This window comes from Opisthocomus hoazin, chromosome 3 (genome assembly GCF_030867145.1).
Source record: "Opisthocomus hoazin isolate bOpiHoa1 chromosome 3, bOpiHoa1.hap1, whole genome shotgun sequence".
Lineage (NCBI taxonomy): Eukaryota > Metazoa > Chordata > Aves > Opisthocomiformes > Opisthocomidae > Opisthocomus > Opisthocomus hoazin.
The window spans coordinates 25,406,053-25,433,137 of record NC_134416.1 but is presented as its reverse complement, the minus strand read 5'-3'; the positions used below and the strand labels follow the sequence as shown (position 1 = coordinate 25,433,137).

The 27,085-nt window shown below is 44.7% G+C and overlaps 1 protein-coding gene and 1 long non-coding RNA gene across 3 annotated transcripts; one reads left to right on the top strand and one right to left on the bottom strand.

Annotated features, from left to right (window-relative positions):
• Nucleotides 1-539: 539 nt before the first annotated feature.
• PABPC1 (poly(A) binding protein cytoplasmic 1) lies at nt 540-16,392 on the bottom strand. The gene is made up of 15 exons (XM_075415774.1): nt 15,664-16,392; nt 11,140-11,333; nt 10,922-11,037; nt 8,919-9,058; nt 7,482-7,576; nt 5,792-5,929; nt 5,602-5,697; nt 5,144-5,416; nt 4,864-4,957; nt 4,562-4,672; nt 3,549-3,703; nt 3,021-3,105; nt 2,715-2,845; nt 2,321-2,416; nt 540-981 (listed from the first exon to the last, which is right to left on the bottom strand). Exons 1-14 carry the CDS (start codon nt 15,854-15,856, stop codon nt 2,324-2,326), a joined length of 1,914 nt encoding a protein of 637 aa, XP_075271889.1. The 5' UTR covers nt 15,857-16,392; the 3' UTR covers nt 540-981; nt 2,321-2,323.
• A 493-nt stretch (nt 16,393-16,885) lies between these two features.
• Nucleotides 16,886-26,086, top strand: LOC142360830 (uncharacterized). Of its 2 annotated transcripts, XR_012763401.1 has the most exons (4): nt 16,886-18,383; nt 19,007-19,047; nt 24,232-24,316; nt 24,751-26,086. It is a non-coding gene; the product is annotated as an uncharacterized LOC142360830 (long non-coding RNA). The 2 variants fall into 2 exon arrangements; XR_012763400.1 differs by lacking the exon at nt 16,886-18,383 and having other exon boundaries at nt 18,390-19,047.
• Nucleotides 26,087-27,085: the final 999 nt, after the last annotated feature.

The window sequence follows — 27,085 nt, the reverse complement described above, 5'->3', positions numbered from 1 at the left end:
TCTAGGAATGCCTTGCGTTCACACATTCACAATAACAGAAGTTCACAACACTGTCTACTGCAGACAATCCCTGCTCATTCCCCTGTATCCCTACAATCCTGCCTCTATCCCAGGGCTCATCAGCCATCTCAAGACACAGCCAGAGACCTATGCAGAGACTGTTCCTTCCACCAAAACCTGTGAGAATGAGCACCATATACCAGCGGTCAAACAGGATCACATGTTGGTGCATTACACAACTCCAACACATGTCTTTTGTAATAACGTTTCTTACTGACCATCTCAAAGGAGGTCTGTTTCTAACTAGGCAATGACAAGGGCTCACACATCTTGCTATCAAGGATTTAAAACCCAGATATGGATCTAGATGCTCTTTTCATTTGTGTTTAATGCTTAAGTTTATATTATTAGTAACAGGTGGCTAGGCTAATCTTCTCCTGGAACTGCTACAACTTACTACAGAATGAGATTCTAACTTGGCATTGTGAATGACGACCTTACAAGAAGTACGCTGCTCAAAAGAAACCATCACAAGTAAGTCAGTGTTTAAGGAATTTTTATTAAACCAAGAATTTTATAATCCAAATTACGTTTCTTTGCTCAGCTATCAATTCTCACTGTCAACTAAAACAGTGGTGATATTCTGAGCTTTGCCACAGTAAAGAATTACAAAATTAAAGAAAGGAATGCTTTAAATTTTTTTACTGTGCTGAAAATTCTTTTCCCCCGGGTTTATAAAACATTAATTTGTATTTTTTATTTTACTATTTTTTTTAAATTTTAAATCAATAAGTAATCTAGGTCTAGCACTTGTTTTGCTAGCCCTGGCGTTGCTCTGTACATAAGCTTCAAAGTTTCCTTTCCTTTTTTTATTTATTTTATATTTTGCAATGTTTTTCTCAATATTTAATAGTTTTTCCATGTTTAGATTTTTTTTTTTCTTCGGTGAAGCGAAGTTCTAGATTGTAGTCCCGGATCTTTCTGCAAACAAAAATAATGTTGTTAGGTTTCAAAATTAAAGCAGCACCTTATGTTTTCTGACATGCTTTCTGCAGCTGTAAGCCCAACAGCACTTTAGGTTTTCAGGGTATCAATCACACCAAAGTTCTTTACAAGCAGCGTATCAGAGATATCCCCCACTTTTTAGAGACATGGAAGTAAAGTATCCCAAGTCTGTGATACTTGGTAAGACAAAACTGAATCTAGAACTGAACACCACCCTGCACAGCGCAGCCTCAGACAATGGCTACGCACAACAACTTGTTACTATCACTAACTTGACTGCAGGTCACCTCTGCTCTTACGGCCAGCATACCCAGGCCCATCAAATAACTACACTAGCGGTATTTTGCATTTCCAATTATTAAACATCATGGAGCATATGAAGTAATGGTCTCAAAGTCTGGGCATCTTAGTTTAGGACAGACAGCTTATTCAGCACTTATCTCCAGTGTGAAAGTGTCACTAGAAACAAAAAAAAAAGGGAAAAGAAAGAACGGTGAAAAAAGATGACTCAAATTCTGCCTCCAAAATGAAAGTTGCAGAAATTAAAAGACCAAGAAAAAAGAGAATTTTAAGTCATCAAATGTTAAAGCAGGCATCTTCAACCGATAGCTATAAATGTGGAAAGTAAACTCGTACACAGGCAAGACCTAACTGGACTGAACAAAGAACAGACCCCTGCATAATCCTCAACTCCACAACATTTTACCCTTTCAAAACTGTAAAGATACCACCTTCTGCCTCTCCCTGTCATGCAAAATTAAGATGCTAATGCCACAGAAGGCAGTAAAGAAAATGAGTAATTTAATTAACATTAAAGTTTAATTCACCAAAATGTGAAGTCACAACAACATGTAGTTTAGTCTTTAATTACTGTGTAATTTTAGATTTCGGTGAGTATATACAAATTATAGTGTAAATATGCTATTTCGTTTCTAAGGAAAAACAGGGTTGGAGAATCATTTTAAGCTTACTTCAATTCCACAAGTTCCTCTTGAACAACAGTAGGAACAGTTAGCATTTGACAGAACTGCCCATTTTCACATGCATGCCTACAACTAATTCCAGCTAAATATGCTGTTAAAACCATTGCTTTAATTCCCACTAAATATGCAAGACATGTCAGCAGCATTTGCTAACGAAGAGCTACAGAACTGGACAACAGGACTGAGCACAAAATTTGTTATAACCACGACCACAGCTGCTACCTTCTGTGGCTGCAAATGACACAGCCTGGAAGCATGCTGCTTCTAAGGCCCATGGATGAAGGACTATTGCCCCAGTCAACCTACAGAACTACAGCGCTCAGGAAACTTACTTATTAAACACTTGGAACCCCAGTGGGATTATTAACTGCCTTTTGGGCAGCCTCTTTAGCTTGGTGGGCTTGTAGTACGGCTACAGCTTCATCAACCTGTTATGTAAAAAAGAAAGATTAATAACGGGAAGCTTGGTAATTTCTGTATATTTAAGTTAATGAAACAGTTTAAGTTACACATACAAACAATGGCTGCACTGTTAGAAAAGGATAACATTACAGGTCCAGTTCATGCTAATGTAAGCCGCTGCCGCCCTCTGAAAGAGGGTATTCTAACTTCTCATCCTGGGCCACCCTTCCATTGCTGCTACTCCGCTGTGCCAGCATAAACACCTGTTAAATCTGTGTAGACTCAACTGCTGCTAAAATGAGCATAAGGCAAAGCTCCACCTACCTTCGAACGAAGAGACTCAGGAGACTCGAGCATGTGGAGGAGTTCAGAGTTGTCAATCTCCAGCAACATACCAGTAATCTTACCCGCCAGAGTAGGGTGCATGCTTTGAATGAGAGGAAACAGGCGTTCGCCTGGAGAGAGAAGTTAACCAGAGTGAGAAATCCCATCTGACAAACACAGCCCAGATTTAAGGGAAACAAACACCTTGTTCTACTGCTAAAACTATTCATTCTGCATTGCGAGATTGATAGAAAGAGTACTTTGTCCTTTTGCTACAGGGCATAGAGAAAAGCATTGTGTACATACCTAACATCTGCTTTTGTTCTTGTGGAGGGGCAGAAGCCAGCATGGAAGCAGTCAAGGGTTCCTGACCTTGCACATGGACAGCGGGCTGCAAATTTAACATCATTTAAAAATTAAATCCTAGTTCATAATTAGGTGCAGCTTCAAATATCCAGTGTTCCACAACTCAGCATAAAAAATGCCTACACTGTCAGAAACATGGAAGGAATTACAAGTAAGTTTATTTAATCAAATAGTGCTGGTTAGAGCTAAGTGATGCTGCAGATTAGTATCAACCACTCCTTTGTGGGGTAAACACAGGAGAATTCAGGCTAAGGTATCAAGCAACTGGAAAATATGAAGTAACACAGGGTCACATCCTGTCCCAGGTGAACTTAAAATATACTTAAGACCCCAAGGCTGTAACTCTGCTGCCATAACACAGAGCCTGAATTCTAGAATAACAAAGACAACTCTTAATCACAAGCACTCCCCACCCTCCTCTGCAAAACACACCAGCAAAAGCATGGGCCCGTTCCCAAACTGACATACCTGCTGCATAGCAACCTGCGGCTGTGTATTGAGATGCTGCTGAGGATTACGAACACCTGCAGCGTATTTGTATTGTGGTACTGTGCGTACCGCAGGAGTGGCTGCAGTAGCTGCTGCTGCAGGACGTGGACCCATCGTTTGTGTTGATGTATTAGCTGAAAAAATAACATAATTCCGTAGTGAGTAATTAATTTCTTTATTTAGCCTACACTGTACAAGTTAAAAACCCCAATAAACCAGCCTAAACCGAACACCTAATTCAGATATTGTATTATAGATTCATCTCAGTAGTATTGTCAAGTGTCACACCACTGGTCAGAACTGAAGGTTCAAAGCTTGAAGGTTACTGGATGTTGCTTTCCAGTCACTTCACTAATGAACTGCTTTTCTTGCACGTGACTGAAAAAAGGATCTGTGAGAAAACACTCACTTACTGGTTGAGGATTAATTTAATTTCATTCTAACCTCAAAGGACACTTGGTTTCCTGAGCACATTATGTCAACAGTCATCCTAAAAAAGATACTTTCATGAAGTAGATAGCTAAAAAATACTAATGCCTAATACATTCTGAGAGACTTAAGGCTCCATTACAATCAGTTCTGGTTCAGTGATGTGCAGATTCTGCATACATGATACTGGTTCAGAGTATTCTGTGACAAAGTAAGAGCTAAAATTGTATCGTCTCAGTATTTCTATATGCAACCTGTTATTGCAATTGCCACAACGATGTTTAGAAATGGCAGCAGCTGTCACACAGTGTTGATAAAGCACACACTAAAAGAAGAAATGCCTCATACTAAAGAGATGGGACCACAGCAAGAGTCTTTGCTGGGACAATATTTAAAGCAACTACTAGGCAGTGATACTAGCTTACTCATTTATGAGAGCCAGAAAAGCTGGCACATGTTACCACATGTGATATCGAACTTACAAATGCTTTTGTGAGACCACTCTGAATCAGCAAAATTAAAGCAGAAGTCTAACACTTAGAGTTCGCATAAATCAAACTCACCAACACGTTGTGTTGACATGACTCGTGGAACTTGTGAAGAAGCTGGTCTCATGGTACTAAATGGTGGTCTGGGTGCTGCTGGGCGGATAGCACCAGGCATGTTTTGGAATGCTATGTTTCAGAAAAAAACATATTAAGTTACATGCTGAAACATTGAATGGCGAGAAGAGTTCAGAAGTAATACCACTAACATGACAAAGTGAAGACTGATACTGCAATGCCGTGAAAATGTATTATAAGCGCAAAGGTAAATGCTATGGAGTTTACTGCACTCACTGGGAAGAGGTGAAGAAGTGACTTACGATGAGGTCTGGCACCCTGAGCAGTCCAGCGAGGACTAGGTCTAGCAAGTTGAGCGAGTTGATTAGTAGGGTAGTATGCAGCACGGTTCTGAGTCTGTCAAATACAAAAACATTGCGTAACTTTGTTATCTTTGCAGGGCACGTTGCACAGTTCATCACCTTTCTGCTCTGAAAACAGAATGCTGAAATTACGGACATGTGCTATAGTTATATTTACCACTAAATCCAATCAGATTCTATACACAGTACAAAACATTCAGCGACTCATCTCCGTGCATACCTGTGGGATAGCTGCCATGAAGTAACCTGAAGGAGGTGCTGGCTGGTAGGGGTTGATTACAGGATTCGGTACTGCTCTGACACTTGCCATCCTCTGCATGTACTGGTTGGTGAGGTGAGCTTGGCGCTCTTCTTTACGCTGGGCTAGAGCTACATATAATGGTTTAGTAGCCACAATTCTACCATTCATTTCTGTGACAGCTTTGGTGGCTTCTTCTGGTGATGAAAAGCATACAAATCCAAATCCTTTGCTGCGGCCACCTTCCATCATGACCTGTCCGCATAAAAGTTCATTTTAAAACAAGAAAATGTACAAAAAACAAGAAAGCAGATGTCCACGTATATAGCAGCAGTGGTCACTGGGTCACATCTGTTAGTCAATGAAATAAACCACTCTTCTTTGGTGAAGGAGGACTGTTCATTTTCAGAGAAAGGAGCAGCACAATCTATGAACTTTACCTTTGCACTAGTGATTGTACCAAATGGGGAGAATTCTTTTCGAAGACGCTCATCATCAATCCCATCATCAAGATTTTTCACATAAAGGTTTACACCCTAAAAAAAGGCAAAAGATTTTTGAAAGCAAATGGTCCATGTAAATCTAGAAGTATCACAGAATAAATTTAATACTCTTGAATTAAAACTGAACCTGGTATCTGGTGATCCTGTCCTGCTTCATTTGTTCAAACTTGCGCTTCAGCTCCGTCTGTCTTTCCACCTTTTTCTGAGCCCGGCCAACATAGATTTGTTTCCCATTGAGCTCTTTCCCATTCATCTCATCTACAGCCTTCATTAATAAACAAGAGGTTAGCAGTGCCTTGCATTCCAGTGTTTTTCAGGCATAAAAAAATGAAACTAAGATATAAAAAAAGTTACACAAGGATTCTAGAAAAAGAGCCAATCCATATAAAATACCATTACCTGAAACCAAATACCCCAAGACTTCCCTGCTTAAAGTAAAATGGACATTGCTTTCCAAGCATGCTTCTGTCCAACTAAAGTCACAAGGGATACAGAAAAATGTTCTCATATGAAGTTGAAAAAAAAAAAATCAAGTCATACAATGAAGAACTTTATCCAGCCTTATCTTGCTAAAGGCAGAGAAAAGAAAGCAAATTAAGTTGAAAAGCTCTAATTCACACACCTGACTTGTGTTTTTAAAAGTAACATTTTGAACTGTAGTCCAGATTTTCCTTACTGTATGTTAAGCTACAGCAGGTATATATGGCACTATTTTTTTCTTTTAAGTTTTAATCTTTAAATAATGAAATACTTACAGCATATGAAAATATGAACTTTTCCTACTTTATGCTCCTTTGAGTTACAACTACTAAGATGTGAAAACTCTGGCACATATTTAATTAATTTAAAACCAGAAGACACCAGTTTATTGTATACCTTCATAACCAAAGCTATTAAAAACTTATCAACCAAGATAGCAGAATTTAATGTTATTTAAAACACTGTACATGTGATTCTGACTACGGTAAGAGAAACAATTCATCAATGAATGTACGCAAGATGTAAAACAACGTAGATGTCAAACAGCCAGGATCTGTTCTCATCTCTTGCTTGTACACTTGCACTACTGACAAACCACAGAAATGTGTTTTGAAAAGCAAACCTCATTTGTTGCCCCGATCTGTTCTGTGATGAGTTTTTCTCCTGATGCTATGTCCCTACTACCACAGTCAACTGACACATCAAAGCAACCAGCTGACACAGGTTGTATGACATACTAACATGTTACAGACAGACACAAATTAAAAGGACCCTTCTTCCAAAGTTACTCTTCAGAGTAGCAGCAACATCACAGGGCTCTATGACAATTTTCTCACAGCTGTGCCAAACATGCTCCATAAATCAAACAGTTTTCCACTTCACTTTGCGGTGCTGGAGTTTGAAAACACAATTCTTTCTGCCTTGCACAAACGTCTTGTGCAACCAAATTGGATCCAATGATTCATCTGTGTTTTGCAGAGATATAATAATTTACTATGCCTGTATGTTGCCCAGCATGAGGGAGTCCAAATCTCATCGAGACCTTTAAGCCCAGCCACAGCAGGTTATTAAATTACTCTTTCTCATTTCTGCACTAGTTCCAGCTGTCTCAGTGTCTTAATTGAACAGGCTCCTCAACTCAACTGACATTTGCTCATGAGAAAGCATTCTGAACAACACAAACTACGCTAAGCCACTTAGGAAGCAGTCACCTGTTTTTGCAGTGTCCTTCACCAATTAAAAACTCTTAATGAATTCACATGTTTCACTGAGTGATTTGAAATCTTATTATTTGGGTCTCAGTTACAGAATTCCCAAAATGAAGTCCAAAAGCTTACTTTTTGGGCATCTTCATGTCTTTCAAAACTAACGAAGCCAAAGCCTTTGGATTTTCCACTCTCATCAGTCATAACTTTCACACTTAGGGCAGGACCTAAAAGGAGAATTAAATACTTATGCTTCACATACAGAGTGTGTTCTCTTCACATTTTTAACACCCCCTTAGGAAGTTTTAATATTTAGTTTGCTTCACTTGTACTACAAAGGAATTCTGCACCAATAATGGTATCTAGTAAGCATCACCCATTAACATAGAAGTGCTGATTTACCCTGGAGTTGAACTTCAGCCATCAGGGCTGGTGTCTGCCATGCTGAATTTCTTTCCGACTGTATTTTCAACCAAAATGGGGTAGGAATTTCACTTCAAAGTGAATTAAATCGTTTTTCTCATGAAAAATTACAACATTTAAAAAGTGTTAGCACTTCCATCCTTAGAAACAGGTATTGCAAGCTGGAGAGGAGGCCTTTCTGTTAGGCATGTGCTTATCCATTTATCCAGTTGAAAGACCGTCCCAGTTCAGCAAATCCAAACCTTCAAAAAATTGTACTTCAGAGACTCAACTGAGACAGATATTGGCAGCTACATTCGCTACCATTTCGACCAGAGATACCTCAATAGTGGAAAGGAATTTCCTGTAAATGCTGCTTAGAGGCTGCTGTAGAATATCTCATATACAAGGCTTTGTCTTGCTTTACATGATATCCACTGGAGAACAGCAAAAGCACGAAGGAAAGAAAATTAAAAAAAGCTAAGGCTGAAAATAAAATAGATGTGCCCTATAAACCAGTATAAGAATCTGTAACTGAATTAAGCAGTTTGCCATTTCCTATTTTGATGGTGACACATCATATACATTACTAGATCATAATCATACACCTGCCATAATTTTGCCCTGTGCATAACTGAGGATCAAGACGGAACCAAATAGCTTGCTGATGGAAAAGTTCCTTGTAATCATATTAGGCCAACCACCACAATGCAACCAAATAATGACAGCAGAGATACCCTGAGTAAAGCTACGTCTCCAGGTCAATGAAAGCAATAGCAATCTCATTTGTCATATAGCCTGTAGTGACTTCGTAACATCAACCTGTACTACACCAGAACACACTATTTGCAACTTAAAAAAAAAATTGCAAAGCCCATTCAAAAAGCTATTTAGACACATTATATTCAGATTACCAGAAACAATTCTGATGGCAGGATTATATACGCTATTCTGGCTATTTAGAAATCTGCAGTGGATATTACTGCACTTTGAATCGGAAACTGGTGTTAAGTACAAACTTTTCAGTAACTTTTTTTACTTTTTTTTTAAAAATCAATATCAAGTAGCCAGCCGATTCCTTGTATTATAAGGCACTGTACAGATACAACATAAGAAGTAAGCTGAAGTTCATTTGTGTTTATATAAACTTAAACTTTAAGACATTACCAAACTTGCCAAAGAGTTCCTTAAGTCTCTCATCATCCATGTCTTCTCCAAAATTCTTGATGTAAACATTGGTGAATTCCTTTGCTCTGGCTCCAAGCTCTGCCTCACGTTCCTTGCGGGATTTAAACCTTCCAACAAATCTAGTTGCAGGAGAACAGAATAGTGTAGATTAAAGCAGGTCTGTCAAGACTGAGAAATTTACTTCAATCCTCTAGCACCATATTTTATTCTTAAACACTCTCACTTCATTATAGGCATGAAATTCTTTAGGTAAAATATTTATGACAAAACTCCTTCAGAAAAACAATTTCACTATCCTTTGCTACATCAGTGAGCTTATCAGTTACTAGCATAAAAAGGCTTTCAAGTCATCAGTGAGATTGTTTTACTTATAAAACAGCCTTTGACAACAGGAGCTGGACAGTGGGCAGAACTTCTAGATACCAGCATAAGCCCTCTGCTACCAAAAACTTGGCAGCCTTAAAGGAGTTACCATTCTGACCCAGCTTTTAAGCAAGGGATATTTAATCTCCCCCACTCCCTTACACACCTTTCCAGCCAATAACAAAGAAACACTTTTTGTTTGGGTGGGTTTTTTTTCTTTTCTTTTTTTTAAAATAGGCATGGAGAAATAAATAGTTCAACCTGCTCTTTACTGGAATACCACTGCAAATTGGCTGGGGACACCAAAGGTCAGTTTATACCACCACAGAAAGAACAGAAGCTGAACACAACACTCTGCGACCCAAGGAACTGCTCTAGCACAGATGTTACATGGCTAACACTGGCTTCTGATGGTGGTAGACTTGTGCTCTCAAATTTTGTTGTACTGTCCAACTCTATAGTTCCAAATCTGACAAATCCAATAAAGTAGCATACAGTAACTCAACATTTTCCTAAATTTTTATTTCACTGGATTTCTAGTAACCAAGGATGGTAAAAATGACAGTGCAATGTGTTCAGCAGATTTTGATAGTGAGTGAAGCACTTCACTTTTAAAAGCCTAGCCTGAACAGAAATTCAAAGTAAAATTAACTCTCATGATGTATTTCACCAAACAAAGTTCACGTAAATCATGTGCTTCTGCGACTACATGCTGACTTTTTTAACCAGTTTAAAAAGGTTATATAAAGACAGAAGCCGAGTAAAAGCATCCACAGTATGCCAGTCAAGCACAGAAGAAGCAGGAAAACAAAAGTTTAAAAAACACGTTTTCCCTGTATGTGGCCTGATCCATCCATCTCTACACATAAAAATAATCCATGATGGTAAACTGATGCTGATTTTTGCCATCCTTTTTCCAAACCCTCTCAAGCATCTACAGAGCTATTCTTTTGCAACTATACCAAATACCCTAACGATCCCCCTCAGGCATAGCTGTGAGGTGCACTCGCCCCCTCCTGCCCCCCACCCCAAACCTAGATATCCCTAAGTAGCCAAATAACATTTTTCTTACAGTATACAACATTGATCGTGTTTAAAACATTATGTTTCTCTAAGTTTTATTTTCTGCTCCTATTTCCTAGATACGGCTATTAACAGACATTCATACAAAAACATCAGCGTAACTCAACTGCTATTCAGGACTAAGTAGAGCTCTAGAGCTTTAAGTTTCACCCAAAAATGGATAATGTACCTATCTCACAACTCTTATAAATGAAGTATTATTCAGAATACCCAGTGGATTGTATTTTATCTCAGAACAGTAAGATCAGAAAACGAGAGAGGTTCCCAAATCCTCATTGCAGCATTGGCTTGCAAGGCAACTAATACAAACAATTTTTTTCCCCTGGAGTCCATTATTAGCATTATCTGAACTTATTCTGCCTCTAGAACAGGCAAATGATACAATTCATAGTGTTCCTAGCACTAAAATTCTAAATACTCTTTAATATTCGAAATGTTTAGAACAACCTGCCTTTTCCAGGTAAGCTGTAAGTTATTTGTCTGCTGTAAAACGAATTTCAGTCTGTTTATCCCCAACTACCTATTTATGTACTCACACTTTGCGGTCATTAAGCAGCATTCCATTCATTTTTTCAATAGCTCTTTCTGCAGCTTCTTGTGTCTCGAAATGTACAAATCCATAACCCTTGGATCCATTTTCATCACATACCACCTATTAAAGAAACACCTTGTTGTAATACTTGTGGAATGTTTCCAGCGTAAATTGAAGATTTTTGTGTCAAACCATTAAACACAACAATAATTTTCCACCAACCTTACAAGACAGGATGTTTCCAAAAGCAGAAAATGTGTCATACAAAGCTTTGTTATCAATTGATTTGTCCAAGTTTTTGATGAAGATGTTTCCTACACCGCTTTTGCGTAGAGATGGATCGCGCTGAGACCACATGATGCGCACTGGTTTGCCTTTAATGACATCGAAGTTCATGGTATCCAAAGCTCGTTCAGCTGGAAAAACACCATAGAATTAGTAGGAAACACTAAAGTTACCTTAACAGGCACACCAATAGCATTTGAAGTACAACTCTTCATAAGTTTTTTACTATTTTAAGTCCAGCACCACCAACAAGACACAAACCCAAATCTCCTCTGTAAATGAACCCCACTCTGTTTTATGCAAGTAAAAACTGGCAAAAACTCCTCCTCAAAGGCTGCACTTTGGAGACAGGAAGGAGCACAAGTCAGTTGAACAAGCTGTGGAAATCCCGGCAGCCTAAAGGATAGGACTCCACTATGAAAAGCTGGTATGGTGACAGGAGCAAATGTATCAAGCCATGGCAATTATGACCTATTCCACAGGAGGGAAAGTTCTAACATTTGTGAAAATCAGTTGGCCACGCCCACATCCCGCAGATGTATACTGTATCAAGAAAAACACCTTCAGCAGTACAGCTTGTGCCTGTATGAGGCCTGTTGCAAACATTAGCATCCGAACTCCTAAACCACCAATACTCCTAACTGACAAAATTTCTTCGTCAGGTGTGGTTCAAGCATGGTTCAGGCAGCTGTTCCACACAACTTCCTAGTGACAAAAAAAGATTTGTGATGGACTTCCAGGCAAGGAACAGTTCGAGATTTAAAACTAGCACTTAATTTTGAAAATCTGAAATTAAGTATCATATATTAAAAGTTCATGATGAAACAGACACAAGCTCAACAAAGGAGCAAGCATTAAAACAGCAAAATGAAGTACCGTAAACCAGCTTTTGCTACTCTAGTGAAGCCGTTTTTCCAGTAGAACTCCACAACTAACTTTTTAAAGCCTGAGTTTAAGGTGTATTTAGATAGGGAAGTATCAAGACTTCCCCAGTTTTCATGTGTCCCTTGAAACAGGCCATGTCTATGATTTTTTTCAGTCAGCAAGGTATTTAAGCAAGAAAGAGCAACAGTTCTCAAGCATGGCAGACTTATGTTATGATCTCCTACATTAGCTCCTTTTCATTGTTGTTCCTGTATGTCTGCAAGAACACTGAAAAAAGTCCCAATAAATACCTGAAGTTACACCCATTGGTACTAACTTCACTGCAATTTGCGTATAGCAGAGCAATGCAACGTTAACGAGACTGAAACTGGTTTAGTATTAGTTTAAAACCAGTAACTATGTCAGTTAATTGCTTTTCTTTGGAGAAGGACCAAGGGCCAATCACATTGTGCAAACCCTTATCTTATGTTTTTGTTTTTTCAGTGCTGCCTTTAGCTATGGTGCTGGATATCATGGCCAAAGAATATTCGCAATCAGCCTCTGGTTCAGCTGATACACCATGTTTTACATCCTTTCTTGCCACGTTTTCAGATTACACCGAATTTGAAGTTCATATTCTCTGTAAGGCACCTGTAGAAGTTAACAAGACAGACACGTAACATTTTCTCGTAAAAAAACATCTATTCATACTACTACCACATTCACATGACAGCAGCAAGTCACCAACTGATTTAAGTGGAAGCCACAAAAAAATATAAGCATTGCCAGCCTTTTAAATAGGTTACCAAGGCTGTCACAAACTTTAACATAAATTAAGCAGGAGAGAAAAGACAACCTAGATACTGATAATTCGAAACAAAAAGCACTGGAAGGCTTTACATTACAAAAGAAGAAAAAAAAAAGACAGCCAAAAAAAATACAAACTGTGGAGATCAGACTGGCCACAGTAGAAACATCTAACACTTTGGTACTGCCCTGGAAGTCATTAGAACTGTTACTGCCAGCGCCAGCAACAAACAGTTCATTATTTCCAGAAGTAGTAACAGGGCTTCCTCTCCTAGAAAAGAGGCTTTTTCTAATTCATGCTAATTGCTTCTAGAATAATCCTGATATCCCTCAAAAAAAAGTGTGTTCCTGGACACATTTCCCAAACATCTGACTCAAAGTGGGTCCACAGCAGCCTTCGCAAACATTACCACTCTCAACTAACAGCGAGCACATATCTCAGACCACTGCAATCTCCCCATTAAGACAAGGACAGCATGGAAACTTTCAACAACTCTCCTCACCTCTTCTATGAGCAGAAGTACAAGGAATTTAAATATTTCTGCTTAACCAACACCATACTGTCATCCCATTGTAGATTTTAAAACATTACTAGAATACATCCACAACCAGGTACAAGCTACACTGGTTAAAATTCACAACTAGAGAAAACTGGCTTGCTCTTATTACATTTTAGTCCTAAAAGGCTGCACAGGGGTTTGCAGGAGGCAATTCCATTCAGTAGTTAACTTGTTACCAAGTGGACACACCTACCCATGCTGTACTTTTGCTGATTCTGCTGGAGCTTTTATTGAATGAGTCACCAGTTCCCATTTTAGTCACGAGCAACTGGACAGTCCACCTCAGTAACAATTCCAAAATCACACCAAACGTACCCTTCACACTAAAGCGTGCTAAACATACACAGCAACAGCTGTAAGATAATAAACCTCTGGAAACATAACCATTCAAAAAATCTGAAGGGAGAAGTCCACTTTCAGATTACTCAAGAATATTTCTAGTTTAGCGATTAAGCAAGACTGCCTGGGTTTTACTTCGGACTATGACTCAAATTCAGAAAAGTCACAACTATGAAATGCGCGCATACCTCACAAGTGTGTCATCAGGCCTAATTAGCTTCTGGAAGAGCTTTGAGATCCCTACTTTACAGGCAGCTGGTAATGTCAAACACACCTTCAAAGACATTTTCAAAATGCGAGCTAGTTGTTACTAGCTGTTTAATGAGCATAGCCCGAAATGTAACTAAGGATTAGGCTAAACCAAGAAAAGGCAGCTAGTTTGGAATCAAAATAAAAACAGTATTACTGTAAGAATAACCATTCATCCTCAGAGCTCTTATTTCAAGGTTTCAATAAAAGGACAGAATGACCTATATAAATAGACAGCAAATGCTTTCCAGGTACTCGCCAAGAACATCAAATTCTAAAAGTGTTGCAAAAGTATCATCACACAACATCAATTAAGTGTATTCTAAACAAGTGCTTCCAGATACATGCCAGATGCAAGCTTGACACCGATGAGAAATGCTTTTAGCTGAACTGGACCTTGTGTAGAATAAAATATGCGTGCTTCCCAAGGTCTCAAAATTACTTTGAACATTTGGAGCTACAGCATTTTTATGAGAGGCACATTCTCAAACTCTGAATGCAAGCACTGCTCAGGTGAAAAAGCTGTATTTGTTCCCACATCTGACAAATTACAAACTAAGTCACAAAACGTAGGGTTGAACGGGTTGCTCAACTAATGACAATGATGAAGTCGGCCCTTACAGAATTCCCTCATTACTGAGGAGGGGAAGCATTTGAGTCACCTTCAACTTCTGCCCTGACATTATCGTATCACAGGACTGTGCTGTGCGTGCTGTGCTAACCTCTCATTTTTCTTTCGGGAAGTAAACTGTACCTCAGGTTTTTAATCGAACAAAAGCAAAGTATGTTAAAAGCAGCATTGAAATCGCCTCATCCTAAACAACGACTGAATAAACTAAAAGCTCTCTGAAGCAAGAGAGCTGATAACAGGTGAAATATCTGCTTATTGAAAAGATGAGAGACAGTAGCTTTTACTGCTTACACACAGATACCATCGGCACAGCAAGGTCTGATCCGATAACGGCCACATATGAAAGCCCAACTTTGAAAACCAGTTAATTCAACTGCTTGAAAAGTTTGTAGTTCAAATCTCTCGCTCTCACATACCTGAAAACAAAACCATTACAGTAGCAAGCTGGCTACTTCACTGTACTCGAACGTGGCCTAACTGGCAGAATTATTTTCTCTTCTAATTAGACTCCAGAAAACTTCGAGCCAGCCACCCCCGGTCCCTGCACCGAAACACCCTCCAAAGGGACCAGGCGGCTTCCCGACCTCGTCCCAAACACCACCAGGACTACCCGGAAAGTTTCTCGGCCGACACAGCTCGGCGGCGGCGCGGCCCGGGACCGGCGCGGCCGGGGGCGAGGGGCGCTGCCCCGGGGCGGCCGCGGCCCCTCCCGCCACGTGACGGACCCGCCGCGCTGCGGTGCCGCCTCACGCTCCTGCGCTTCGCCCGCCGAGCCGCCCCGCCGTGTCCCGCTTCCTCCTTTCGGCCTCCTCATCACCCCCCGCCCCGGGGCAGCTCCGCCAGGCCCAGGCCTTCGGCGGGGGCGGCCGGGCCCTTCCCGCTCGGATCTCCCTCCCCTCCCCCGCCCGCCCCGCCACGAGGTCCCCGGCAGCCGGGCCGGGGGAGAACAACATGGCTCCCCCCCCCCCCCGCCGGCGGCCTCGCCCCGCCGTCCCCCGGGCGCCCGCTCACCGTCGGCGGGCTGCTGGAAGTTGACGTAGGCGTAGCCGAGCGACCGGCGGGTGATCATGTCCCTGCAGACGCGGATGGAGAGGATGGGCCCGGCGGGGCTGAACTTCTCGTAGAGCATGGCCTCGGTCACGTCGGGGTGCAGGTCCCCCACGTAGAGGGAGGCCATGGGGTAGCTGGGGGCGCTGGGGTTCATCCTGCCGCCGTCTCCCGGGGGCGGGGGGCGCGCTGACGAGGCGAGGAGGCCGCGGCGGCCCGGCGGTCCGTGAGGGCAGGGCCCGGCGGTGGCGGCGCGGCGCGCTCCGGGGGCGGATCCGAAACTTAACGGCGGCGGGGGGCGGATGCGCGGCGGCGGGTGGAAGGGGCGGGGGGTGCGGGCTCACTCCGTGCCGGGCCTGGCGGCGGTGGCGGCGGCGGCTTGGCCTCGGCGGGGATCGGGCTCTGTCTCCTCTCGGCTGCGCCGGGTCCGGGGGCTTCGCTTCACCGGGTTATTTTTATATCAAACCGGCCGGTTGCAGAAGGTTGACGGGAGGCGGAAGAAGGGAGGGTTCGGAAAAAAAAATTATTTTTTTTTAAGGTTTTTTTTTTTTAGGATTTTTTTTGGCTTTTTTAAATGTTTTTAGTAATAAATGGTGCGGCGGGGCCGGGCCGGCGTGTCCGGGTGTCCGGAGCACACGCACTGCGCACACAGCTCCGACGGCGGCCGGGGGACAAGGGGGAGGCCGCCGCCCCGGCCGCGCGCTATATATACCCGCCCCGCCCCCACCCGCCCCCGCCGCGCCGCACGCCACGCACCGACCGCGCGCACCGCGCAGGCGCCGCCGCGGGGTGGGGGGGTGGGGGGGGCGGAGAGACGCGCGCGCCGGCGCCCGTGCGCGGGGACGGCGGCTCTGGCGCATGCGCCACGGTCGCCGAGGGGTCGGGGGGGGCGGCCGGTAGGCTGCGCGCCTGCGCCTCGCGACGTCACCGGGAGCGGTGGCGGGGGGGAAGGGGGCGCTCAGCGCCAGGGCGCATGCGCCTGCGTGAGAGCACATGTGCGCGGCGGCGCCGGGGGGGGTGGAGCCGGCAGGGACGAGGAGCGCGTGCGCAGTGGGCGGATCGACGCGCGCGGCGCGGGGCGGGGCGGCGCGGGGCGGGGCGGCGCGGGAGGGGGGGTTAGCGGTCGTGCGCGTGCGCGCTGCCCCGCCCCGTGCGGGGAGCGAGCGGGCAAGGAAGGTCGCGTGCCGGCCGGAAAGGGATGGGCCCGGCCGGGCTCGCGGCGCATGCGCGGGAGGGTTGTTTCCGCCCGTGGGGGTCGTAGGGGGAGCCTTGTGAGGCGGCCAGGGCGTAGGCCCGCCTGGGCCTCACCGGGCATCTGTGCGGAGGGAGGCTGCTGCAGGGGAACCGGGCGTCCGTCCTCCCTCCCTCCCTCCCTGTTGTGGCTACTCGGTGCCCCGCCGCGCTTTGTTTTCTTCCCGGCCGGCGTGGGCCTTGGGTCGCGTCACCTCACGGGCTCGCTGTGCCCGCCCCAGCGCTCGGAAGCTTTGCGAGCGTGGCTCCGCGGGCTCATGCGGTGCCTGCGCACCCGCGCCCCGAGCTGTGCAAGGCAGAGCCACGCCTTTTGGGTGCTGCGGGTTTTGCTCGTAAAGTGTTGAAGGGCTGGAGGAGAATTTGAAGCTGCATCTCCGGGAGGAGGGTTGTCTGTAGACTGGCGAAGCTGGCTTTAGCCAAAACGGCTCTAGGTTCCGCGCTGGTTGTTCCTTAAGCTTAATGTATTTTGTTGCCGTATTTTGTGTTAAAATACTAAAGTTTTGGTGGTTGGTTGAATAGTATCGGGCATTAGCTGACCGTCTTTTTGTAGTTTTAACGTGTGTGTAAGGCACCTGACGTTGCTCTAGGCAGTTCGGTGGGAGATACAAGGCAATAATGTCCCATTAAAAGCTTGTTAGTTGAGTAGCGTGACTTGTGCAGTATAAAGACTTCTTCAGAGAGAAGAAGCAACCCTAGGGATTTTAGGAAACCTGTGACAGGCGTAGTGCGGGTTTATTTTTAGCTAGCTTCTCCAGTCCTAAAAAAACCCAAAGCCTTTCACAAAAAAAGGAAAATATTTTCCTATCTTTTACAATTTTATACTTTTACCAGCTAATTAAATGTGTTTCAGATTCTCACAAAAGAATAGAATCAAATAATAAGTGCTTCATTCTTGCTAAACAAATTAATACAAATGTAAGGCAAGGAGCCTCTAAGATCTTAGATTTGCATCTCTTCAATGTAGTTTTTCTTCGCTGTATGTGTTGTTGTCATTTTTGGGGTTTTTTTGGTTTTTAACGTAGTTTCAACAGAAAGAGGAAGAATTGTCTGTGTTTTAGTATCTTGTTCTACTTTTCTTTCACTGGCATTTGCCATCTCGGGTTTAAATAGAGTCGTGGGAGGGAATACTTGTGGAATTTTGCTGTCACGTGTGAAGGATTCCACTTGCATTCAGCAGCTGCTGCAGCTTTACTGCTGCTTGTTGGAGGTCATCAAACCCACAGCAGAGCTGGCATCGCCCCGTCTGTTTCGTGGCAGAATGCGACATCATCGTTCAGCCCCCCCCCCCCCCGCCCCCGTTGTTTTAAACTGATTTTGCATTTGAAGCAACTGACAGATGAACGTGTCCTCTTCTGCTGACCCTGCTATAGTAACGGGTGCTTCTGTTGGACGCGTAAAGCAAACGACCGGAGTCAACAGTCTCTTGCAGTGAGGTTTGATGTGTTTATTAAACTGTGATTTTTATTGGAAAAAAATGAAAAATCCCTAGTTTAAATACTGGTTTATAATGCCCTCCCTAGGATGTACTGTGTACTGTTCCTGTTTCTGCTGTCTGTCTTCTTTACACGGTTCTGTTCTTCAGCACATCTCCTTTCCCCAGGCTGTCCTTTTTCATACTGCTGTTTCTTTTGCACTTCTCTGTCACTGGCACCTGGGCTTATTCTGTACGTGTTTATTTTTGCCTAGGCATGTTCTGGCTCTTGCAGGTGAGTTAGGTCACTCCGTTTCTGTCAGCGCTCCTGGATGACAGCAAGAAAGAGCCCAGAACATGGTAGGGCATTGCTTCTCTCTGGCTCAATTTTCAAAGCAATTTGAAAGCTTTGTTCAGCAGAAAGGAGCTTTTTGGTGATCTTGCTCTTAGCCTCTTAACAACGTATGACTTTAGAATTTTGTAACACTAAATATTATTAGGGCAGTAAAAATGCACTCTTAACCTTGGATGGGTATTCAGCTATGTTCAAATTATTGTTCAAAAAGACTGGAGCTTTCTATTTAAACTTTTCTAGTGTTTCTTCGTTTGGCAAAATAATATGCTTCTCCGGTCTTGTCTTCATAGATTGCACTCCTTTTGCTTTGACCTGAAGGAAGGATGTAAAGGTTAGTAAAAGTTTTGCTGTCTCCTCCCCGCCCTGTACCATCACAAAGTGTTAAGCTGGAAATTTGGACATCCTCTATGAGAGAAAAAAACTTCACAGTAGGAGGTAGCCGTAGTTAGCTGGTGGTCCCCAAAAGAATTATCTTGTCCTCCTCTTATAACAAAGACATTAAACTTATTTTTCAAGGTGTGACCCAAGTGTTTTAAGGCAACAAGAAAGGATGGTTTTGCGGTTGAGGCACAAGATTTGCGTGAAGCTTTAGATTCTGGTGCTGGCAAATTCCGCTCATCATTTAGGATTAAATCTTACCAAGAACTTAGATGCTTGCATGATTGGTTCTGCTGATTGTCCACCCAGAACTGCAGTCTGGAGCCCCGAATGAGGTTCAGGGTCAGAAAGGGATCCTGGCAGGGGAGCCTGTGATCTCTTTTTACCTGATACTCCCATCTGGGTCTTGCCAAGATCCTTTTTAGCTCTGCTGCTCTCAGGTTCTACATGGTGGCTGGCAGAAGTTGCCATAGCACGTTTGTCTCATTGGCTGGGCTTACTGCCCAGACCCAGCGTGTGCTGTGTCATCGCAGGTGTCACACATGCATGGCTGGGCCTAGGAGTTGGCCCTCTTAGCAGAAACTGATTTTTTTGAAACCCCAGGCTTGAAATTTAGCGGGAAGACTTAGTGTTTCCTGTCAGCTTCAGGGAATCTCAGCCAAACAGGAACTGAACGAGGGGTAATAATTCTTTAATTATAAATCTTTGAAGTATTTCACAATCCAGATAAGACGACTTACCTGATGGATGCGTTGCCTACTTTCAGCTAAATGTTAACAAAACTGCCAAACAGGAAAAAGAGTGAAGTTTATGTAGCATTTTGCACTCACAGCAATTGATTAATATTTTAGATTATGCAGATATCTGTGATCATAGAGTCCAACCATAAACCTAACATTGCCAAGTCCACCACTAAACCATGTCCCGAAGCGCTGCATCTACACCACTTGGAAGTATCTCCGGGGTAGTGGCTCAAGTGAAGAAATTTTTCCTAATATCCAATGTAAACCTCCCCTGGTGCAACTTGAGGCAGTTTCCTCTTGTCCTGTCACTTGTTACTTGGGAGAAGAGACCGACACCCACCTTGCTACAGCCGCCTTTCAGGTGGTTGTGGAGAGAGATGTTTTTAAAACGTAAGTTCTAACAAAGTTAAATAAAGATCTTTTGTAACTTAAAGCTCTAAGCAAATATGTTTTTCTTTTGTGCCAATGGTATTATGATTTGTGAATGCAATTATTTTTTATTCTAGCCTATCATGAAAATAGGGAAGTTATTGAAATGTGTTCAGACGTCAATAAATTTCCTCTCTTTTGCCCAGGAATTACGACTTTTTGATACACGATGGATTGCACTAAAATATTGGAAATGATGCAAACCCAGCTTTTTAGTTCGCCACAGGAAGCGTTTTTAAATTGAAAAGTGCTAATATTGAAGATCCTATTTAAAAAAAAAAAATGACACAGGTGATAGTTCATTTTAAAAAGAGAAAGTTTTATTGTTCGGAATACCCACGCTGTGTTTCTGAGTTCAGAAACTGCATGATCTTTTTCACATCTCGGCATTTTCCTTTTCTGTGCTATGTGCTGAAAGTGCATTTTGAAGGCTAAAACCTTGATGGTCTGTGCGAAGAGATAAGGAAGAATGTGCACCTTTAGCACCGGGGAGTGCCGCTTTCTTTGAACCGAGTGCCTGGCTGATAACGCTCATTGCTTTTGGTGGCCTACTTAGACCAGATAGGCTTTGCAGCGCAAGACACTCTTGTGAGCAGAGCCAATCCCAAATTCTGAGTAATTTGTTTGATAAAAAATAAAAAAGGAGGAAAACCCCTCCATCAAGACCTCAGAACTTTATATTTTGAATCGTCTTGAACTTGGGCAAAAGCAGTTTTGCCTTTTTATTTTTGGGGCTATTTGATGAGTATTCCTCACTCGTACGAAGGACTGTACGTCTCTTTACTGGACTTGTGAGGGAGAAGTCATTTTGGCAGTGAACAGAGAAAGAAGTGTCGGGCAGTTGTGACGTGGGATAGGTAATAGTTAATTTATAATGTGCCTGAAGCAAGCAAAGCAACAGGTTTGTGCAGCAAGATTGTTTTCTCTGATGTCCAGTGCAGCTGGGGAATGGGAAGGTACCGAGCTGGGTTTGGTCAGGAATATTGCGGCATTTTTCCCCTCGTGTCTGTGCAAGAGTATACTCTGTCTACTCCCCCCTCTAAGGACTGGTGAAGTATGAAGCCTTGGGAGGTACTATCAGGGCTGGAAAGCCGGGTGGGCAGAAGAAGAGGTCCTCGAGAGGTGCTGTCAGGGCTGGAAAGACGATAGGGCAGAAGAAGAGGCCCTAGAGTGGGGCCTGGGGCTGTGCAGGAAGGCTCTGTCCGGAGGAGAGGGGTGGTGCGATGCCGGAGCAGCGGGCAGTGTGCCTGGCTGCCTCCGGCTGCCCTGCGGGACACGCTCGGCTGCTCGGGGCCTGCTGCTGGTTATCTTTTTTTCGTCCTTCCCCGGGAGCGAGCTGTGTGCTGCTCCATCCCTGGCCATGCTCGTCTCAGCCACATCCTCGGCTCTGTTTCCCTGTCCCCCTCTGCCAGGCAGATACAGTCGACCCCCCTCACTTAGAAACCCCAGGATTAAGGTATTGTGAAAAACCGAGGAAAGTTTCTTTCTCCCTCTGCCCTTCACTAGCTAGAATCCGAATTGCTTAACTCTGAGGCTTGCTCCCTTCATCAGTAGCTACAGTATTGCTTCCCTAAGAGCCGAAGTACTTGAAACAAAAACATCTGAGTATCATGCTGCTGTTCCTGAGTGTCCTTGAAGTGCCACACAGTGACTGGTAAGTGTTACGTACTTGGGGAAACAGAGTTATTGCTGCATTTCTATGCAAACACCTAGATTATGAGATTGTGACTGACTGTAGCCTGTTAAAGATGCAGAACTGGGGGTAGGGAAGAGACAGGAAGGAAGCGTGCCAAGTGTCCTAGTCCATTCTCTTCCCAAGTGAGAACACCGTATCATCCCGACTGAGATTTTTGAAGCTTTTTCATAGAAATCCTCCAAGGGTGGCCATGCAGTAATCTCTAAGGCAGTCTGTTCTGGGGCCTTACTCTCCTTAACTTGGAAATTATTTTGCTAATGTCTAACCCAAGTTCCCATTTTTGCAGTTCCTTCTTGTTCTGTTCCCAGTAGAAATGCAGAACATTTATCCTCTACTCTTCTCTCGAGAGGAAATTCGAAAGGCAAAAGCCCAGCTAAAACTCAGGCTGGCCACTGTTGTAAGGGACAACAAAAAGTGTTTTTACAAATACATCAACAACAAAGAGGGCCAAGGAGAGTCTCCATCCCTTATTGGATGCAAGCAGGAATATTGCCACCAAGGATGAGGAAAAGGCTGAGGTACTTACTGCCTTCTTCGCCTCAATCTCTAATAGTCAGACTGGTTATTCCCAGGGTAGTCAGCCCCCAGTGCTGGAAGACAGGGATGGAGAGTGGAACAAACCTCCCACAATCCAGGAGGAAGCAGTTAACGACCTGCTGTGCCACCTGGACCCTTACAAGTCTATGGGGCTGGATGGGATCCACCCAAGAGTGCTGAGGGAACTGGCAGAGGAGCTGGCCAAGCCACTCTCCATCATCTATCAGCAGTACTGGCTAACAGGGGAGGTCCCAGATGACTGGAGGATCACCAGTGTAACATTCGTGTACAAGAAGGAAGGAAGGAAGGAGGATCCTGGGAACTACAGGGCTGTTAGCCTGACCTCGGTGCCAGGCAAGGTTATGGAGCGATTCATCCTGAGTGCACTCACCAGGCATGTGAAGGACAACCAGGGGATCAGGCCCAGCCACCATGGCTTCATGAAAGGCAGGTCCTGCTTGACCAGTCTGATCTCCTTCTATGACCAGGTGACCTGCTTAGTGGATGAGGGAAAGGTTGTGGACATCATCTACCTGGAGTTTAGTAAGGCCTTTGACACTGTTCCCCACAGCATCCCCCTGGAGAAACGAGCTGCCTGTGGTTTGGAAGGGTGTACTCTTCCCTGGATGAAGAACTGGCTGAATGGCCAAGCCTGAAGAGTGGTGGTGAATGGAGTTAAATCCAGCTGGCGGCCGGTCACAAGTGGTGCTCCCCGGGGCTCAGTTTTGGGTCTGGTCTTGTGTAACATCTTTATCAATGGTCTGGATGAGGGCATTGAGCGCTCCCTCAGTAAGTTTGCCGATGACACCAAGTTGGGTGGGAGTGTTGATTTGCTTGAGGGTAGGAAGGGTCTGCAGAGGGATCTGGACAGACTGGATCAATGGGCCAAGGCCAACTGTATGAGGTTCAACAAGGCCAAATGCAGGGTCCTTCACTTGGGTCACAACAACCCCATGCAAAGCTACAGGCTGGGGGAAGAGTGGCTGGAAAGCTGCCCAGCAGAAAAGGACCTTGGAGTATTGGTTGACAGCTGGCTGAACATGAGCCAGCAGTGTGCCCAGGTGGCCAAGAAGGCCAACGGCATCCTGGCTTGTGTCAGGAATGGTGTGGCCAGCAGGAGTAGGGAGGTGATCGTGCCCCTGTACTCAGCCCTGGTGAGGCCGCACCTGGAGTACTGTGTTCAGTTTTGGGCCCCTCACTACAAGAAATACATTGAGGTACTGGAGCGTGTCCAGGGAAGGGCAACGAGGCTGGTGAGGGGTCTAGAGAACAAGTCTTACAAGGAGCGACTGAAGGAACTGGGGCTGTTTAGTCTGGAGAAGAGGAGGCTGAGACCTTATTGCTCTCTACAACTACCTGAAGGGAGGTTGTAGTGAGGCAGGGGTTGGTCTCTTCTCCCAGGTAACTAGCAACAGGACGAGAGGCAATGGCCTCAAGTCACGTCAGCGGAGGTTTGGATTAGATATTAGGAAAAATTTCTTTCCTGAAAGAGTGGTCAGGCATTGGAACAGGCTGGCCAGGGAAGTGGTGGAGTCACCATCCCAGGAGGTGTTAAAAAAACATGTAGATATGGCACTTCAGGATATGGTTTAGTAGGCATGGTGGTGGTGTGTGGATGGTTGGACCTGATGATCTTAGAGGTCTTTTTCAACCTATGATTCTATGATCCTCCCCTCTCCTGTCTCTTCTTTTCTTCTCCTTTTCTCCTAACAAAACCATGTGTTTCTTGCAGGGTCTGCATTGGAAAGCGTTCATGCTGGCCTTGTGGTGCTGGCTCCATGAGTGGGTCAGACTGGAGTCAGCTCTGGCACAAGCAGGTATTCTGTTACGGCTGGGCATTGCTGAATTAGCACCTATACATGACAGTGATTTTTGTGCCAGCATATGTCACTTTGCCACTTGCTATTCCAGAGCAAGCTGCTATTGCTCTGCCTCGTGCATGCTGCGTGCGTGATGGGGTGCCAGCCCTATTGTGTTGTGGGGATTTTGTGTGTATATTCCCTTTGTAAAAGGCTGACGGTAGTAGCGTAAGAGTGTGTTGCCTGGGAGAAAACACGGACCTTCGCTGGACCAGCTGCAGTTCGTTCATTTGCCGTGAGAACCGGAAGGGCCAAATCACAAAGCATGCTTTGGCCAGTTTCTCTACATGAAGTCCTTTCGCTGTTCACTGACTTGAGATTGCCCGTTTGCAGGGCGTATTTCTGTGTTTCTGCCTCCATGGATGATGCTTTCCCCATAACTTTTCTCGCAGGTCTCAGTTCAGGCCCTTTAACAGTTTTATCGTAGTCCTGCCGCCTTCGAATCGCTAGCCTGGCATCTTCTAACCCAGCGCTGAAACCCTGCTGCCTCTGAAATGTCAGCCTGCAGCTCCTCTAGCGCAGCCCTGCAGGCCCTGGCAGCCCGTAACTAATTATCTCAGATCACACCGTGAGCCAAAGTGCAAGGACTGTTTCAAAGCGAAGTACAAAGAGGAAGAACAAAAGGCAAAACAAAACTGGAGTATGATTCAGAGACCTGCATGCAACTGAGCCAGCGAGAGGACGGAGAGGGGCAGGGTGGCTGCCAGGGTGGGTGACAGGGTGGTGTGGGTCTGGACTAGGCTCTGTGCATGGCCACACGTGCCTCCTGCAGCCTGGACCTGCTGCACCGGGGTGGGGGTCTGCGGCCGTGGCGTGTCGTGGGATGGATGCCATGTGCAGGCCTTGGAGGTACAGATCATGCACAGCCTGAGGAGCTGGCTGGTGACAATACGCCCTTACGGGACCCTTGAAATGAGGGTCATAATTGAATGACCTCCCGTTGAGTCTATGCTGCCTTGACTGAACTCTCACTCCTGACCTTGGTCCATGCCTGTCAGCTCCACAGTGCTGCACCCACCTCAGGACCTTGCAGCTCCACTTGCCAGGCTCCCTGCTTCCACTGCCAGCACAATTTCTGTGCAGCGCTCACATTTTCAGGGTGACTTGAAACTCTTGCACTGTTGCAGGAGGGACTGGGCAAACATCTTCTGGAGGAGTTGGACACAGGACCTGAGATCTGAGGCAGGAAAAGACCTTCTTATAGCAGGTGCCCAGAGAGAAGGAGCAAGCAGGACTGAAAGGCTCTGCATTTGGAGGAAGCTGGTGACATGGAGGATAAAGGGGCAGGTGGAGAGCAAGAAGGCACAGATGACAAAACCTCCGAGGTAGCTGTACAAGGTGCCATGAAACCCTGGCCTGAACACATGATGACAACCTGCGTAAAGCTTGAAGTAAAACCATCATGATTGTCTGGACAAATTTGATCCACCATGAGTAGTTTATGTGCGTGAGTGCTTCATGTCACACACTGGTTTTAACCCAATTTTAGGACATTAGAACCCAAATTTATTGTATCATCAAGCTGTGGCCCTCACTTGTGAAAGGAGCCAGCCACCTTGCCCATTGCATGACATGGGCTTTCTGGCCAAAGCTGACCCTGTTCCCCTCTCCACCGCTGGTGCCACAGCGGAGTTTTTCTGTCAATTCAAAGGGATCGTACTGACAATTAATAACTGCCTTATAATAATGCTTTTACCTGTAAGATCTGGGAAGTTGGGTACTGCCATTGTTTAGCTGGACTCGATCTTAAAGGTCTTTTCTAACCTAAATGATTCTATGAGTCTGTATATTGTAATGACCATTCAGTTCAGGTCCATTTTGTGGTATCTGTTGCTTCCAATACATTTTGGGTTACAGTTGGAACCTATCATGGCCAAACTGTGTTTTTTGGGTGAAGCCTGGGATCATGGCCCTGCCCAGCTGTCCTTTAGAGGGCACTGACTGACCATTCGTCGTTCCACCGGCAGCTGAACATACCCAGTGACTTGCTGCCACTGAGAAGGACCATCCCCCTTCCCTGCTCCCTTCTTCCCATGTCCTCATAGCTTTCTCCCCTTCTCCAGCCCATGCAGTCCTGACCATTTCCCTCTGAAGGGTGGGTTAGTTGGTTGTAGGGTTGGGGTTTTGGGTTTATTTTTTTTTCAAGGAGTTAGTTTCAGATGTTTTAGTGACTTAAATCTGCTCACAGAGTCAGGGCTGACACAACATAAGCAGCAGGGTTTGTGCCCAGGGACAAAGGGACACTGTTCTAGTGCTGATAAGTGGGCTTGTGGCCTCCTGTGAAACTATGTCCTTTGCAACACAGTGCACAGTTCTGGAAGAATAATTAGCACTAATTGTTTGGTCACACTGTTTTGCCCAAAAAAGGGGGAAAGTGGAAAGGAAGGAGAGAGACGAAAGGGCTGATTGTTGGTGAAAGGACTGAAGAGAGAGATGATGTGTCAAGAGGGACTTCAGGCCGCAGGGCTGGGAAGTGATGTGATGGGAAGAGGATTTCGATGACTGCCAGGAGGAGGGGGAGCAGACCCTCCTCCAGAGCAAGGGGTATTTGACTGTGAGCCCTAAGAGATGCCTGGGGCAGGATTTAACATCTATAGTGTTTGGCTTCTGTCCCATTTCTCCCAGAAAAGGGCCAGGGCCCAACTAGTGTGGAAAACGGATGGTGGATCTCTGGCTAAGCACCTCGGTCTCTGTGAAGGCCCAAATCCACGTTATCAGTGTTAGATA

What these genes read in the sequence shown, in the direction of transcription:
- PABPC1 (XM_075415774.1), bottom strand. Translation starts at nt 15,856, where the DNA reads ATGAACCCCAGCGCCCCCAGCTACCCCATGGCCTCCCTCTACGTGGGG. An exon ending in GAAACATCCTGTCTTGTAAG is followed by an intron (nt 11,038 to 11,139) that starts GTTGGTGGAAAA and finishes TTTCTTTAATAG; the next exon opens with GTGGTATGTGATGAAAATGG. An exon ending in CATGTCAACACAACGTGTTG is followed by an intron (nt 3,704 to 4,561) that starts GTGAGTTTGATT and finishes TTATTTTTTCAG; the next exon opens with CTAATACATCAACACAAACG.